Here is an 18,304-nt window from a genome sequence, read left to right as displayed (position 1 = left end):
GATAGATAGATAGATAGATAGATAGATAGATAGATAGATAGATAGATAAAGGAACTTGTTCATGTGATTATGGAGGCTGGTGAGCCCGAGATCTGCAGCTGGCAAGCTGAAGACTGAGGAGAGACAGTGTGAAAGCAGGCAGGCTCAAGACCCAAGAAGAGCCAGTGTTTCAGTTTGCTGGCAGTCAGGCAGGAGGAGTTCCCTCTTGCTCGTGGGACGGTCAGCCTTTTTGTTCCATTCAGGCCTTCGCCTGATCAGATGAGGCCCATCCACACTGGGGGGTGCCATATGCCTTCAGTCTACCAATTCAAATGTTAATCTCATCCAAAAAACATCCTCACAGATGTATCCAGAATAATATTTGACCAAATGTCTGGGCACCCAGTGGCCCAGTCAAGGGGACGCACAGCATGAACCATCACACATCATGTTCTCCAGTTTGATCGGGGCCTGGACCAGGGGGAGGTGATCAAGGTATGCAGAATGTAAATTTATGGAGGACTTACTCCTAGGTTCACACAAGCATCCTGAGTGCCTCACTTATCTCACTCACCCTAGTCCTGGCCCCATGTCCCTCTCAAAGGGGCAGATTCAATCACCTCCCTTAACTTGAAGGGTTTTATATTAAGGAGGCAGCTTTCTACAATCACGTAAATACCATTCTAGAAAAGTCTTGGCCATGCAGAGTTTCTCAAGGAATTGATGGCAACAAATATCTGAAATACCAAGTATGAAAACAGATGAAGGGTAATTATTTCTATACTTACCATGGCATGGAATGGTAATCCACTTATATTTTCCACTGAAAATGGTTCCTTATAATTTAAATAGTATTTATTGAATGGCCTTTATTTATTTTTATCAAAAAGCAAATGTATTTCTATAAAATCACAAACACAAATATTTTCATGCATCATAGAAGAATGCACAGCTATTAAAGATCAGATTTGAATTATTTTACATTGGGCTAAAGGCCATTCATCGCAAATTATCACAGTTATTCCTCATATTTAATTATCTACAATGTCAGCAATGCCTGACTTTTCACAGTTATTAGGAGGATTGAGTAAACTCAATGCAACAAATGAAAGCATGTTTTAAACTATTAAGTGCAATATAGAAAGGTGTCACTGTTATTAGTGGAGTGATAGAAATCTCTTACCTTAATTCAAGAGAGCTTTACCAATTTGCACTGTCTCCCTCACTTTATGAGTAAACGTTCCCTCAAACCCCAGACAACATAGGATAGGCAATGAAAACTCTCCAAATTCAAACCTGCAAATACCCAAGAAATCAGATACATTTAATGATCAAACTTTGGGAACCAGAGACATTCCACCAGTCTGGAGTCAAATGGACTTTGTTTTCGTTTCATTTAGCTTCTGAACTAGATCTTGACTTAGTTAATTTGATATTTGCCTTGTAAGGTAGGACTCTCTCAATGAAGCTGCTTCATTAGAAATTGATTTGGCTGGACAGATTGGCTTACTCTTGTATAGCACAGAGTTGAAACAATATATACATCCATATCCCTACTTTGGCATCTGACTGCCAGGGTTCACACCCAGGCTCTGCAGATGACTAAAGTATGATCTTGGGCAAGTTACTTAATTTCTCCACACCTCAGTCTTCTCATTTGTTTCAATGGAGATAAAAATAGTATCTTCATGTCACAGAGTTGGTCCAAGAATTAAATGAGATAACCCATATAAATTACTTAGAATAGCTGCTGGCTCACAGTAAATATCTAATCAATGTCAGTTCTTATTATTAGATTAAATCACATGAAATTTAGCTATTTTAACCTACTAAAAACGACAGTTTCAAGTGAGTCAACTTAATATTTACAAAAGCCATGCTATTTTAGCCTCCTTTAACAGTGAAACCTCTTATCGGTCAGGGTCCTTATCTAACTCATGCTCCACAGCACATGGTGTGCATGCAATAGAACGTCTAAAGAATAAAGGTGCCGATTCAGGAAAATCTCTATTTTAAAGAGTTCAAGTTACTGTTTTGTCATGGATTCTGGAGTCAGATTACCTGAGCTTAAATCCTGGCTCCACTCCTCACTAGTTGTATGACCTTAGGCAAGTTGCATTACCTTTTTGTGACCCAGTTGCCATTTTTGTAAAATGGAAATAGTTGTAGCACTTATTTCCTAGGTTGTTGAATTAAACTAGACAGTGATGAAAAGTGATTATTAGCACAATGACTGGCACATAGAATACCATAATAAGTGTTAGTTATTTTCCTTTTTTCTTCCCCTCCTCCCTTTTCCTCTCCTTCTCTAGTTTATCACACAAGTTTTATAAACTAAAAGATGATTTCACAATTCTAGAAGTAATCTCCAATTCTAGCAATGAACTCTCTTCTCATCAGAATATAAAGAGTAGAGTACCAGTAAATGCCATCTGTGATCATTTAATACTTTTGCTACATATTTAGGAATCAAGGTTGAAGAAATGCAAAATTGCTCATGGGAAGGAGCTGAGGAAACTGGAGGTGTGTGGGGACATGGGCTGCAGGAAATTAATGTTGGTGTCCAGTGGGGGTCAAGGGTCTTAAGTCATGCTGTTTTCGGTGCCAGGTGGCAACGTTCAATGTCAAATTGAGGAAAGGGGTAGACTCCCCATTTCAGCACAGGACACCAAGTTGCTATGAGACTGTGAGGCCCATGGAGAATACAGCCCTCTGTGGCCCCTTGAGTCTTTATATGTTGGGGAGCATGGACAGGCTGCATTTACACCTGACAGGCGGGTCTCACCAGGGCCACACTGTAGCAGCAGAGGTCAAGACATCTCCCTCCAGGATGGCATGTGCAGAGTCCTTCTAAGAACTCACAGAAATAGCTGGTCTTCACTAGGGAAGAAGCAGGAGTAAATGAACCAGAGACCCTACATCTGCAATGGAGAGGACAAATCAGCGGACTTCAGGGTATAAATGCAAGGCAGAACTCTCCAAATGGGAGCCCACAGACTGTTAGTGTTTTGGGATATTCAAGTTACAGCGGGAAGGTGGGTGGTAACCCATTATGAAGAAAACTTTCTCTGAGTAACACAATTAAAAGTATTCAGTAACATTTGCCCTAGTAAGTTTCTTGCCACGGAGCATGTTCAACTAGAGGTTGAGAGACCACGATTCATGGATGCTTCAGAAAACGTAGGGCTTGATGGGGTGGAGGAGCTCTGGGATCTCTTCTAACCCTGCTATTCTGTTGACACCTGAAGATACAGCCAGGGAAGGCAAAGAAAACACTGGATGAATATGGAGAGATGCTCAAAGCTTGACTCCAGCCTGAAATCGAGCAATTGTTTAAAAGGAAGAAATAGAAAATATGTGTAAAATGAAATCTTTCACATTTATAGTTATTTAGGATGAGTTCTCAAATCTATGATGAGTCATAATGCTTTTAGTGGAATTTGAGAGTTTATTTTCTAACTTACTTCATATATAAATGGTCTATTGAAATGAGTTATGTCAGATCACAGTACCCCACAAATTGGTCTCTGTTAGACAGAGAGCACCCCCACAGCCTTAAGAAATGTTGAGGTGGAAAATTCCACACAGAAATAACTTTTACATTGCCACCTGCTGGCTACTGCTGTAAGTGACAGCAATATAAGTACAATTTCCAAGTCTTAATCAAGTTCCAACTGGAAACAGGAATACTGATTGTAGTTACAAATGACAGGAATTAAATAGCTTCACTAAGTCCTCAAAAGGCAGATATCAGAGTAATTTTACAAGTGTATTGGGGATCCATCTGGGTATTGCCTTAAGTAGGAGATAATTTGCGTGGATTTGACTTCAGCTGTCAATCACCCCCCTGGTGGTGCATGCATGACTAATACTGAATAGCCCTTGTGAACGAGGCATCCTAACAAACCCTATGGCAGAGGTTTATTCAGGCCTATCTTCAGCCCACACAGACTGTTTCCTCAAGGTAGTTCTAGACGCTTAATTATGGAGAGATGACTTTCTCTGTCACCTAGTGTTATAGCGACATTTGGCATACTCATTTCCAAAAAATAATGATAACAATGGCAAGTAGGAGGCAGAATACATGAGGCCCAACTATGTCAAGTACATAAAGGCCATGAAGGTGAGCAGAGAAATTGTTCCAAGTATGCATATATTAGTTTTACAGGTTTCAGGCTACACCCTGAAGAACACCAGGAATCCTATGTAGATTAATTCATACCTCTCCCAACAGAGTTATGCACCTTGTTCATTTTGCAATTATAACACATTTAATATTGCATTCTTGTTGTTTTGTTCATCTCTGTTGTCACATTAGACTGAGGGAAAGCTTGATCTCCTTGACGGCAATCTTCATATACAATTTATATATAGAGAGATATATATAGATATATATAGATATATATATTTAGCATTCAGCACAAGCTTTGGCATTAGGTAGGTCCTCAAATATTTATCAAGTTGAGGTCAAAACAAGGAAGGAAGAGAGGGAGGTACAGAAGAAAAACCCCAAATGTCCAAAATCAGTCTTTCTATTTTACATCTCATATCTTCGCTCTAGACTCAAGTTTTCAAATTCATACCAGACTCTGCCATCTGAATGTTCAGCAGAAAATTCGTGTTCAAGCATTTCCAAATGGACCCCACTGCTTTTGTACCTCAAACTGTTCTGCTCTTGCTCCTGTAATTAATTTCTCAGTTAAGACGTAACTATCCAACCATCTGTCCATCCATCTTGGGAGTCATCCTCTAGTCCCTCATTTCCATAACACCCACGTGTCAATTATACTGACATCTCCGGAATCTGCTCCTTCCTCCCTCTCCCCACTGCCCACCTTCTTTCACACTCGTGTCACCTGGTAATGTCTTAAATAACTTCCTAATTGGTTCCTAGTCCTCAGCCAGGCACCCCAGCATCTACCCTTCCCCTGCCACCAAAGGTATCTTTCATGCAGACATGACATTACCATCTACATTATCATGCTCCCTATTTTCCATAAGATAAGTCAACTATGGCATACAGAAATCATAATCTTCCAGAGCTTTCTGGGACTGATAGTCCTTCTCCAACTACACCAATGAGTCATAATCCTGTGTACTTTCCTATGGGTCACTCAGTATACACAGAACGCCTAGTCCGGCCCCACCTGTCTTGGCCACTCTCTGCCTACTGAACATTTTTCATGACCCAGGTTAGATGTTACCTCTTCTGGGATATCTTCTTCAGAATATAAGTAATTGTAAATTTACCTGATCAATGGCAAAACCCTCTGGCTTTATGCTCCCATAGCACTTCTCTTAGGGCATTTAATGAGGGCCACCTAGCCCATATGAAGGCTCTGTGCAAATTAGGTAGAGGCGTCCTCTCTGGACAGAGGTGGCTCTGTGGCATGCTATCAGAATTGACAAGTGAAATGAGCTAGATTTCAACTCAGGCAGGTTGAATTTGCCACTTTGGTCAGGTTACCTTGTGCAACAAAAGAAATCCCATCCAGGGTCGTCCCGAATCCGGGTTCATCCGACACCAGCCACCTCCGCCATGCCACCTAAGTTCGACCGCAACGAGATCAAAGTCGTGTACCTGAGGTGCACCGGTGGCGAAGTCGGTGCCACGTCTGCCCTGGCCCCAAAGATAGGCCCGCTGGGTCTGTCTCCAAAAAAGGTTGGTGATGACATCGCCAAGGCAACCGGTGACTGGAAGGGCCTAAGGATTATGGTGAAACTGACCATTCAGAACAGACAGGCCCAGATTGAAGTGGTACCTTCTGCCTCTGCCCTGATTATCAAAGCCCTCAAGGAACCACCAAGAGACAGAAAGAAGCAGAAAAACATTAAGCACAGTGGAAATATCACTTTTGATGAGATTGTCAATATTGCCCGACAGATGCGACACCGATCTTTAGCCAGAGAACTCTCTGGAACCATTAAAGAAATCCTGGGGACTGCCCAGTCTGTGGGCTGCAATGTTGACGGCTGCCACCCTCATGACATCATAGATGACATCAACAGTGGTGCGGTGGAATGCCCAGCTAGTTAACTACAAAGGAAAATGTTTCAATAAAGGATCATTTGACAACCAGTAAAAAAAAAAAAAAAAAAGAAATCCCATCCAACTGCACATGTGGGCCCTGAGAACTCAACACAATTATTGCCTTATATGCCACAGTCTTCACCACCAGCTGGTGAATTCCTAGAACGCAGTTAGATCGATTAAAATTTGTATTTTCAGAACCTAACACATAGTAAGCTTTGATGAATATTCTTTGAATTGTTGTTTTTTTGAATGAGAAGACACTGCAGAAGTTATCACAGGAAGATCTCTGATGTATATAAACATATATACTGCATGGTCTTAGGCAAATATTTTGACTTCCTTGTGCCCTAGTTTCCTCATTTATAAACTGAGGACAATACTAGTGCCTACCTCAGGCCTTCTGTGAAGATCTGATGAGAGAGTATATGGCAAAGTGACTGGCCAAGAGTATGTGTTACGCAAGTATTGACTATTATCATCGACATACAATAAATACATGAGTATTCTGAGATGAACCTTTTTAAATTTGACAACAAATAAGACAATTTTGGAGGAAGAATCTTTCTGCCTTGATTTAAAAAAACAGAAACAGGTATTGCAATTTGAATGAAAGTATTACCATTAATGTTAAATGATTGAAGATACTTCACTTAAGAGATAGAATCATAATATTTTAGAATTTGGAAGACATTTAGAGGTAATCGAAACTGCTTTTCTTATAGATAAAAGAATTAGGTTAAGTGACCTTTCCATGGGTTTTACTGTTTCTCCTTCTGGCCCTTCCCAAACATCCAGCCTCATCTCCTCACACACACACACACTGCCCCCCTCCCCCGGCCCTGACCTCCAATATTTCCCTTGCATACATACATCCAGCCCCATGTCTAGGGCACCATTAGCCTCTCCCAGAATGCACTTGCACAGATCCTTTGCCTCTGCCTGTGATAGCCCTCCTTCCTACACACCCGACTCCTGTCTCAGCTGATTAAACAGCTTCAAGTCCCAATTCGATTGTTGTGTCTTCTCTGGCAAAGCCTTCCCCTCCTTCCTCAGCCAAAGTTAGCTGTTGCCCCCTCTGTGTTCCCACTCTGTGATCATACCTCTATTTAGCACTTATCAGAGCAAGGGCTCTGAATCCCCGCTGTCTAGGTTTGAATTCCAGCTCTGCCACTTACTACCTATGTTTCTCTTGCTCCTCTGTGCCTCAGTCACCTTATCTATTGAATGGGAATAATAATGGGATCTACCTTATGTATTAATTCATTCAACAAATAGTTATCGACTGCTTATTGTGTGTCAGAAACTGTCCTAGGACCTGGAGTAGTTACGTGGTGAACAAGACAAAGTCCTTGTTCTCAGGAGCTTACAATCAATGGGAGGGTTGAACAATTAAAATCAAATATAATCAGGTATAATCATTATTCTAAGGGCCATAAAAATGAACAGCAGAGAAGGAGACTCAAGAATAATGAGGGTGGTGGTGGTTGTTTTATAGAGGAGAGGCAGGGAAAAGCTGTTAGAGGAGATGACATTTGATCGTCCCTGGGGGAAATGAGTGAGCAAGCCACACAGAAATCTAGCAGGAGTGAATTCTAGGCAGAGACAACTTCATGTGCAAAGGCCCTGGGGCAGGAAGGATGAGCTTGGGGGTAGGGGACAGAAAGGCTAACAGGGCTACTGCCAAGTTAATGAAGCAGACAGTGGAGGAGATGAGATGCTCTTTATTCCTAGCACACCAAGATTTTTGGATTTTTATCTCCTAAATGTTTCCCCAATCCATTTTTCTCTTCTCTTCATCCCTGATCTTGTATCCTATTATCCTTGATTTCTCTCCTTGCAGTCAAGCCCCTTCAAAACTATCTTCCATCACCTGACACAAGGATCTAAATACATAACTCTGACCCTACTGTCCTCTGCTTTATACTTTTTCATAGACTGACCCCACACTGTCTGTAGAGTAAATCCCAGATGCACTACCATACTGGACAAGGTCCTCTAGGACTTAGCCCCTGTCCACCTCTTTACTTCCTACTTACACATACACGCCAGCCACACCAAAGTATTGGTTCCCAGATAATGTCTTTCTGGTCTCTATACCTTGCCTTAAGCTGTTTCCTTTTCCTAAAAAGCGTCCCCTCTTCCACATTTTTGCTTGGCTAACTCAATAGTCAGACTCAGCTCTGGAGTCACTTGTACTCTGTGCTCTCGTTATAAGCTGAGAATGTCCTAGTGCTGACACAGTACCACTTCCCAGCAATTACTGGGATGATCTGTTTGTATATATCTGCCTCTCCAGTTAGCTTCTAATTTTCTCAAGGGCAGACAATTGGTCCTTAATCATGTTTTGCCTCCCCAGGACATGATCTGTGTTCTGGCGAAGAGCCTTCAAGCAAGAACTATGTTCATGCCCTTCCTCATATTGTCAGCTAAGAAGTCAATCCTGAATCTGTCCTGTCTCAGGCTCACACAAGACATAGTTGCTCTATGAGTTTGATTCAGATAAATGCATTTCAAAGGATGCCTGACAATTTTCAAGATTCTTTAATCACATTCATTTATAAAATTCAAAAAGAAGACAAAATCCACATGTCTGAGAAAAAAAAGAGAACAGAAATTGTCCTATGATTTTAGGAGGGTTTTTTTTTTTTTAAGATTTATTTTGTTTGAGAGAGAGAAAGTGTGTGAGTGTGTGTGTGTGTGCGTGTGTGTGTTTCTTGGAGGGGAGAGTAGGCGCAGAGAGAGAGGATCTCAAGCAGTCTCCCCACTGATTATGTAGCCCTATACAGGGCTCGATTCCACGACCTTGAGATCATGACCTGAGATGAAATCAAGAGTCGGATGCCTAACTGACTGAGCCACCTGGGAGCCCCTGACTTTCAAGTTTTAACTAGTAAGTTTCAGAAGTCTCATACTTGAAGAAGCAGGCTTATTTTAAATACATCTATGTCCAGTGTCCACTTTTCATCATGTAAACAGAAGGAAGCATCCCCTGCCAAGTGTAATTTCTATACCTTTGTTGTACTTTTATGATACTTAAAAAGGTATGGGAGTGGAAAATAGATGCTAAATCAATTCTTTCACAAATCAACATATTATTTTCCTTTTTAAGCTTTTTACATTAAATTCAAAGTTCTAGTTCTACTAGAAAATTAAATTGATTTTTTTAGAAGTTCTATGCACTCACAAAATGTGATTTTTTAATAGTTCCATACCTTAATTGCCAAAGATGATTTAACCTGGAGCTGAGACTAACCATTACAAAGTTTTCTGAAAGTTTAATAAGAAAGAAGAGCTAATTGATGATTGTAGAAAAGCCACTGTCCACCCAACACATAAACCAAAGATTTACTTAATATATCCCTGGGACAAACATGCAAAATGTTGAGTCTATTGTTTTCACAGCAGAGAAGAGAGAAATCTCCCTGAATTGTTTCTACCTTCTTCTCCTCCCCCAGAACACTTCTCCATTATTTGACCTTGACGTCCCCTTCACTGAATTTCCATAACCTCTCAGATGGGATACGAGGCCCCTCATGATCACCTAGAACATGCCTTCCCCTTTAAGACCTCCACGCACTTGAACATCCTGAGCTCTCCACTTGGAAGGTACTTTTCCTCCCTTGCTGATCTGATGAATGCTTCCACATCCTTCAGGAATTAATTCAGACATCACCTGCTCAGTGAGATCAGTGAAGAGCTCCCCCGTCTTGTTCCTCCAGGCAGGGAAAAGAGTGGTCTTTTTTGTGCTCTCAACCAATCCTATACTTTCTAACTCATTTGGATGAGTATGATGAATATTTGCTTCCTAGACTATTAGCTTCCTGAGGGCAGGGACCATGCTTATTCCTCTTTGTGTGCTCTATGACTCAGTGTCCATGTTTGTTGATTGACTGAGTGCTTGAGGCAGAGAAACACTGCAGGGGAGAATGACCCCCCATCCAAGAAGGGTTCACAGCAATGTAACCAAGTTACTCCCAGGCTGGCAAATGGGGCATATTGGCTAAATTATTGCAGCAAAAGAAGTTTTGACTTGCCAATGTCTCCTCCAGAGATCCAGCTACAGGATGAAGAACATTTTCACTAAACTCTTAATCCCAAAACTTTTCCTCTCACAACACATCAGGGACATTGACATGAAATGAGTTTAATCCAAGACAAAATGCTTTATTGAATATCATTCCTTTCCACAACAATTTAAAAGACTTTTATTTCTGCAAGCATTTTAAAGTCAGGAATAAACACAGAGGGTAGCGGTGAAGGGCTTGTTTACATGCCTCTATACCACCGTGTACGGAAGACATAGCAGAGTTTACATTTGGGCCATGTAAATCGCCATAGAACCACATGTGGCTTACAAGGTACCTTGTAACTCATCTCCTCTAAGCAATAAAGGCTTTTTTTTTTTTTTCTGGCCAAAGTTTGAGAAACTTACTGCTGTTTTCTATCAGCAGATAGAACAGATGGCTGGCACATGCCTGCTTTGCTAAATGAAATGGGCTCTCTGCAGAATTACTCTTTGATCCCTAGTGGCATGTCCATAACACCACAATGCAAAATACCACAGCACAGCAGAATCTAAACATTAAAAGTTTAAAGCTGTGTTTTTGATATGAGTACCTTCTTTAAAAAAATCATGCCCACAGTATGTAAACATATTCACATTCCCACTTTGAAACCATGGACCAGGGGTCAAAAACTGAGGCATTTCCTCCATTTGGTGACATAAAACCACTGCAAAGGTATGATGGCCAACCCCAGGAGTATGAAAGTATGCAACCACTTGGGTTGTAACTACCCAAACCATCATAACTCCATTAGGAAAAAATGCAGACAGTACATATTAAGGGACTTAAATAATAATCAGTGTTACCATAACTTATGGAATTAGAAGAAGATAGTTAAGGGTATTTGGCAGTTCCTTTGAAGAGGGAGAGGAAGTACTTGAATTAAAATTCACTTCTCTATTGCCTTTCTTTCATTTTTGTCAGGGGAGAAAAGAAGGAAAGAAAAGTTTTCATACAGGTCTCCTTTTCTCAACTAGTCCAGTGGGAAATTGGAGACTGCACACTGCAGACTGCCAGTTTAATGGGACCAGTGGGACATCATATCAAACACTATACTACAAAAACAAGCTACCTGGAGCTTTAGGGGCACTTAAATGACAGCTGGATTATGACAGAATTGGATTATCTAGTTCATATTACGGAAACATGTCAGTAGAATGATTCCACTTTTTAAAAAAATTCACAAAAATATGAGTCCGTTTTCAGGGAAATGATCTGTTTTTGACTTTTCTTTTTGCCAACTGGACCTTCCTCATTTTAAAGCTGAATTTGGGTGCTACAGACTGGAATCATTCACGAGGACACCACTATCCCGGCAAAGTTCTTGAGCTTCTCTTATACTTGATCTTGTGTTATTATTGTTCTTATTTCTGGCAGTTTGAAATCATTCAAGAAGTGTTTTAGTTGATAGGGAGCTAGGAAGGGTTAAGAACACATTTATGTTCCTTACATATTGATAAATATTGCACTCGAGACATTTGCATCTTCAGTATATGTAGTATTTTATGTTACACACCATTATGTATGGTGATACATAACACAAAGGAGCATGTTTCTGCAGTTTAACTCAATAATCAATTCTTCTCAAATATACATGTGACCACCCACTTCCCAGGGCACCAGACAAAATTCTCCTCTTCCTTTCCTGTATCTACAATGACACTTTTCAGTTTTGTTTTTAAACATCCTGCAATTGAGACAAATGAGGCTCTATCACTGACTTCCAGTGGTTATAAGAATTGTGACCACCATACATGAAAACAAGCTTACTTTAAGATCTGGACCTGTTGTTACAAATGGTTAGAGCTTGCTTGGTAATCCACGTGGTGGGGTGGAAGTTAATACTGGCTGATTATCTTTACCCAGAGAATTTCTATTCCATACACACCAATTTCACCCCAACCCTTGCCAACCATCTCAGAAATCCAGGCATTTGGTCATAAGAAGTTTGGAAAACTAGTACAAATGACTCAGCATAAATCCATCACCACTGCTTAAAAAAAAAAAAAGCCAACATAAAAAGAGATGCCCAATTAACTGGGTATTAGATTCATAGTACCTTAGCATCTATATGCAGGTGATAGATTATATTACAGTTACTAAAATCAAGTCTATATGATCTTTATAAATAAAAATCTATTTAAATGGTCTATATAAACAAAAAATTTTGGCCTTGAACCAAATTGGTTCAAATGGAAATCAGCAGCGGTGTCCTAATATTAGGTCAGATTTGTCTAACAAAACTTCTCATTAAAGTTTTATTTGAAAGCCATTAGTTTTAGAAAGGGTTATTTTCCAAATAAAATGTTTAATTAGTGCATCATTTAGAAAACCAAAATGGTAACTCATGGCCCCTACCTGTCCCAAATTTAGAGAAAAATTAGAATAAGGAATGCCTCATTGAAAAATATCAACTATTAAAAGTTATATACAGCAATAAAGAGTATTTTCCCTTAATTACTAAAAATCCCTTAAGCCTAAACCTCTTTAATAGAAATTCTTCTCTGATCTAAAGGCCTTGAGAAGGGGCATGTCAGAAAATGAGTATTTTAAATGGGAGATAGAGTAGAGACAGGGTTTTCTATGGAAAATGAGAATTTCAGTGAAAGAGGTCAGGTCATCTGGTTTCAGATAGGAAAGCCTTCCTAGGCAGATTTTTAGGGATCTTGAAAGAATCTGGTGAGAATCAGATAAGTATTAGTGAATTATTTGGGCTCCGTAGTTACGATCGGTCATGAAAACCATTTGTTTTACCATTTTGTTGAGTGATTTATGCTGTAAAAATGATACTGGGTAATAAGTATAAGTAAATTATTTATAATGTAGAACATCATGCAAGTTTAAACTCTAAAGTATAGTGCTTTGCACACATTTAATGTAAAACAGTTTTTGAAATTACAAATCAATACACACTCATTGCAGAAAAATAAAAACGTAATATACACAGATGTAACTAATGTTGACATCTTGGAGAATCAGAGGTTACAGGCTGAAGATACAGTGTATTGAGTGCAGTATTTACCAATATGTAAGGAACATAAATGTGTTCAAAATGCTTCCTAGCTCCCTATCAATTAAAAACCTCTGATACGTCAGATGTTTATTCCTATGTCTGCCTACATATTTTGTAATGGAATCAAACAGAATATACTGTGATAGGCTGTTGACCTAATCTGTCATGAATATCTTTCTATGGCAGTGAGTAGATGTCTAGAATATTCTTTTTTTGATGTCTAGAATACTCTTATTAATGCTTCATTGCATTCTCCTGCCACTATCACTGGACCTCTAAGTTCTACCCATGTTTACTTTTATAAATAGCACAATGAGGAACAGTCTTGCACCTAAATTTTTATTAATATCCATAATTATTTCCTTGGGATGAATTTCTGGAAGTAAAATTTCCCAGTTAAAGGATGTCTATCAAGCTTTTTGCTATCAGAATCAAATAGTCTTGCAAAAAGCCTAACAGGGCATCAGCTACATACAAGCAGGCACCGTTCTTCACATACTCAAAACACTCTTACTTGATGTGGGGAAATGAATCTCACTGTAATTTTTATCTGCACTTGTTTGAAGTAGAACATAAAAGTTATTTCAAATGGTCCCAAGAATACTTTGGGTTAATGGACTAATAATTTATTGGAAGGAGATAACACCTACTGCCTCTAGGTCTTCAATCCTAAAGTTAGTTTAACTTTCTCCACGTGTTGCCAAAACACTTTAATATTAAGTTTAAAATTTTGTTAATCAGCTGTGTGTTTTTGCTTGTGTTGAAATCCTAAATGTTTGATATTATTTGGATGAAATAACTAGATAATGGAATGAACTTTTCATTTTCCATGTAGATGTTTTGATGTGGTTTGGCTTTAGCCAGAGATGCCTTTCAAAATACTTAATTGGTATTGAAGTGATTATTTTTCTCATCTTCAAAATTTCCATGCACTTCAAAAATTATCCTGCTGGAGTCACATAACTTTATTGAGTAAAATAAGTAAAATTTAAATAATATTTTTCAATGTCCCGCTATTTAGCATTGTGTAGATCCTGCCTGCCTCACTTACCCTCCCAACTAATTAAAACAGACACCAGAGTTCATGAAGTTACCTGTGGTAACCTATCCAGAGCAGGCTGAGCATAAAGAGCAAGATAACTGAACTGAGGTGCTAACATTGTCTTGTGTAATGAGATAATCCACAAGGGCGATCAACACCTAAACAAAAGAAAGATGCTAGAAGCTTCATCTCCACGCTAGCTCCAATATCTTCTCTAATCCTTTACAAGGGACATTCCTGAGATTGACTCGCAATTCACTTTGTACTCCACAGTATGTCAGTGCTTGCAAACATGCACTATGCTATAAAGCGACAGGGGAGATGACATAGCATTTAAGCCTTTGCTTCAAATTCCATTCCCCAGAAGACAAATGCATATGAAAAATAAATAAATGAGAACTGTTGACATTTTCTGCTTCTCCTACAGTTACCAAACCCTTTCAGCCAGGAAGGGGGTGTAAGTTAAGCTACCGTCTAAGGGTTCTTATAAATTCATAAAAGTATAGGTAAAGAAAATATCCTTTTTAAAACTACAGAATTAATACTGATCTCCTCTGCCAAGTAGTCAAACACAGATAGATTCAGGTGAAAAGAAAGGAGATGGTAAAAGGCCATTCATTGCTTTATTACTGATTTTGCACTATTCCAAAATTAATTGTCCATGAAGTATGAAGTGGGAATTATAATCTCTTTAGAGATATATCTAAAGAATAATCTCTTTAGAGCAATAGGAGCCTCAGTGAACTTATCTACCAAATGGGGGTATTAGAATAGATGACCTTCCTGTTAGGAACTCTGGTGGATCCAAAACATCTATTTCTTTTTTTTTTACAACAATGGAAGTGTTGATGGGTCTAGATTTGGTTTATTTTAGAAAAAAAAATGAGAGAACAGACCTGAGGGAAAAAAGACATTTAAAATGGTCATGGTCACACCCAAAATATAACAGATAATTAGAGGGACCCAAAGTGGCTTTTCAATTCAAAATAATTACTTTTTATAAAGTGTTTTCTGGATCACATTCTTCATGAAAATAACCATTTAAGTAAATTTAGAATAAAAAAAGACCTGAAAATGTGATTTTAATTATAATTACAATGATTTTCATAGTGGACACATTTTACCAACTAAAGAGCAAAAGAATTTATTACTTACCCTTTGTCCTCTAGAGTAAATTCTCCAACTGCACAAAAGAAATTAAACTTATATAATATTTGTCCTCCCTTTCTTTCCAAAACTGGAGGTCATTTATGTATTACTGGAACTGTACAAAAGGTAACATACAAAGGATGGTAATGTACTAAAAAATAAAAGGAATAGTCCTTCATAAAAATATATTGTAGTTTTCTTTTTCCATATGAAAGTATTTTAAATGGTACTTAAAATATCAATAGCCTGCAATATTTTACACATGTTCTTACACTTTTTGAAGTTGTGAACTTCAACCAGAACTATGTAGCATTTACACTGTTCCAGTGAATAACATTCAAAAATTTTTTCAAATGCACAATGTCAATATTTACAGATTTTAAATTTTGTTGTAGAGTATAAGTAATGTCAAAAGTGATTGGTATATACTATGGCAAAGAATCTTTTAGATATTATGTTTTTTTGTGTGTTTTTTTTTCCCCATATGTTTTACATATTTTATTCTGGCATAGATATTATGTTAAATTTTAATGTCAATGATCATAGAAAGAAGTGATGTTGGTATTTGTTTCCAGCAGCCTGAAGACATTGAGTCATATCAAAATAGCAAGCTTAGGAACACTGCTTACCTTTTTCTTTTGGGAATCTTTAGTTTATGTGACACGTTTAAATAAACAGGAGTTAATTCTTTATTTGCTTTGGAACTCACCTGAGAAATCACTCTTCAAAGTTGTAAAAATGTACCAGCCTACACACTATGCAGTATTACCTCTACCTGCCATCAGGCGGTGGAAATATTAAAAGGTAATTTTCTCCACCCTTTCTGGTTATCAGTACTTACCTGCCCTGCAGCTTGCCAGGTGAAATTCATGGAATGGATACTGACAGGAATAGCTGGCATTCTCTGTTGTGCTTTTCTGAAATCATGTGTAAAAGGGGCCATTTTCCCCTCAGAAACAATCAAGATATCTTCTTCAAATCCTGTTTAAAAAATAATAATAAACAAAACCATCAAACTAGGCAGACTTAAAAGAATCCAAACCAGAAAACGCACTTAAAAAGAACACTAAAGAATTGGTATGGGCCATTTCTATACACAAAGCACCTGTCTGGGTACCAACTAATTTTCCTCTGTATGTGATAAGAACAGCGCCAACAGACACATACTTTCAGGAAAGGGAGTGCACAGGGAGTCACCGGGTGCTAACAAGCGCTGGGTTCACCCTAAAACATAGGGTTGTAGAAACTAGCAACAGCATGATCAGAACACTAGATCAGCTCAGGTTTCTGGAGACAGAAGTTCATACGCTTTCAGGTGGAAAATAGCTGATTAAAAGGTGGAGGGGAGCAACCTTCCTTGGAAATTAAGTTGTAAAAACATACTTAAATGCATGCACCTCTCCTTTAACAGAAGCGCTGGAGAGCGCGAAGACACAGGTAGGGGAAGGTAGTGGGCGCGGGAGCCTTACCTATGAGCACTCTCGCCTGGTGAGCATCGATCCAGAGGTACAGGCTTTCCTCCCGCGGCTGCCCGACCTCCGCCCGCAGCACCAGCAGGCACGGGAGGATGCTCCACAGCCGGAGCGCGGCGCCAGGGAAGGCGCTTCTCGGGGCCATGCTCCTCCGGACCGCCCTCCCGGTGGCTCTCGCCGCCGAGCCTCCTCCTGCCTCACCTACCCAACCTGCGGCCGCTCAGTCCTCCCTCAGCCAAAGCTGCGCGCGCTTAGACGGCCCGGCGTGCCGCCTCCAGGCTCCGGTGCGAGAGAGCCCGCGAGAGCCAGGGGAGGTGGGAGGGGAGAGCGGGCGCCGGCGGGGAGGCGGCGGGGGCGCGGGAGGGAGAGGGGCGGCGGAGACGCAAGCCTGGCAAAGCAGGAGATGCCAGCACGCACGGCGAGGCCGACAGCCCCAGGGTTAAATACCGCCGGAGAGGAAGAGCGGGAAGGGAGGGCGCGCGAAGGAGGTGCGAGCGAGGAGTGGCGAGGCGCAGGTGGCCGCCACTGGGGGGCGCTAGGGGGCGCGCGCGGGCGGCGCGGGACCCTCGGAGGCCGCGTCCACGCCGCGGGGCGCGGATGCGAGCGCGCGCGAAGGGGGCGCGTGGTGTAGGCGGTTGCGCAGAGGGGCGTCGGTCGGGCCCCTGGGACGTCACTCGCCTCTGCCTCCTGCTTGGCGAGGCAGGGCCTGAGGGAAACGGGGAGGGCTGACACGCACGGCTTGATGAGGCGCCGAGGACAGTCATGATAATGAGGGTGACGACGACGACGGCAACGAGTTCCATCCCCATGCCGGTGCGAAGGAAGGCGCATATTCCTCCACTTCTCCCTTCCCGCCGCTACCATTCCTCTCTGAGCCGCTCGACGCCGATAACTTGGCGCGTTGCCATCCGTGTAAAACCCGACCCGCCGTCCAGGGGTGCCCTTGGTGGCAGGCGCTGGGCTTGGCTCGGGGCGCAGGGCTTCCACTCCGCACTTGTCAGGCAGCAAGGAGGGTGCTTTCACAGTTGGGGAGGCTCTTCTCCCTGCCCACCGGGCAGCGCCGGGACGAGTTCCCTGGGCGCTGGATGGCAGGCGTACCTGACCCTGTCGGGGATAGGGCTCTTAATATTTGCCGAGGTTTCCAGAAACTTGGGGTACTGGTACTGAAATCACAGGCGCCTGGGGGCAGGACCAAGGCTCTGGCCTTGTCTATGCGAAGAGTAGTGGGCTGGCAGTGGGCTACAGCCGAACATAGCCACCCGACCCCAGCAGAAGGGATTTAACTTGCCCCCTGCCTAATCCCTTGGCTGCCCAAAGAAAACGGAAGCAAAAGGTTAAAAACAGAAACAAAAACAAAAACTCAAAAAAACCCTTAGATTTCAGACTCAGAAAAGGGTTGTTTACTTCTCTTTGTTCTTTAGCACCCAGATGCTGCGACAAATGCCCAAGGATCAAGTGTCTAGGGTGTGGTGTTTCACTCAGTCCTTTGTAGAGTAGTGGACACCTCAAGAGGGGAAAACAAACAGAAACAACAGAAGAGAAGCCGAACTG

General features: G+C 41.0%; 2 protein-coding genes across 2 annotated transcripts in view; one reads left to right on the top strand and one right to left on the bottom strand.

Moving 5' to 3' along the window:
• WIF1 (WNT inhibitory factor 1) overlaps window positions 1-16,898 on the bottom strand; it is a 68,073-nt gene extending 51,175 nt beyond the window's left edge. The window contains exons 1-2 of the mRNA XM_035002218.1: window positions 16,751-16,898; window positions 16,123-16,262 (exon numbers count right to left, since the gene is read on the bottom strand). Of these exons, the coding sequence (XP_034858109.1) occupies window positions 16,123-16,262; window positions 16,751-16,898 (288 nt within the window). The remainder of the gene's footprint in view (window positions 1-16,122; window positions 16,263-16,750) is intronic.
• LOC118008618 (60S ribosomal protein L12-like) lies at window positions 5,480-6,058 on the top strand. Its single transcript, XM_035002219.1, has one exon. The coding sequence runs from the start codon at window positions 5,519-5,521 to the stop codon at window positions 6,014-6,016; it is 498 nt and encodes a 165-aa protein (XP_034858110.1). The 5' UTR covers window positions 5,480-5,518; the 3' UTR covers window positions 6,017-6,058.
• Window positions 16,899-18,304: the final 1,406 nt, after the last annotated feature.

This window comes from Mirounga leonina, unplaced genomic scaffold (genome assembly GCF_011800145.1).
Source record: "Mirounga leonina isolate KUSES-001 unplaced genomic scaffold, KU_Mleo_1.0 Mir_126, whole genome shotgun sequence".
NCBI lineage: Eukaryota > Metazoa > Chordata > Mammalia > Carnivora > Phocidae > Mirounga > Mirounga leonina.
This window is presented reverse-complemented; position numbering and strand designations above follow the sequence as displayed.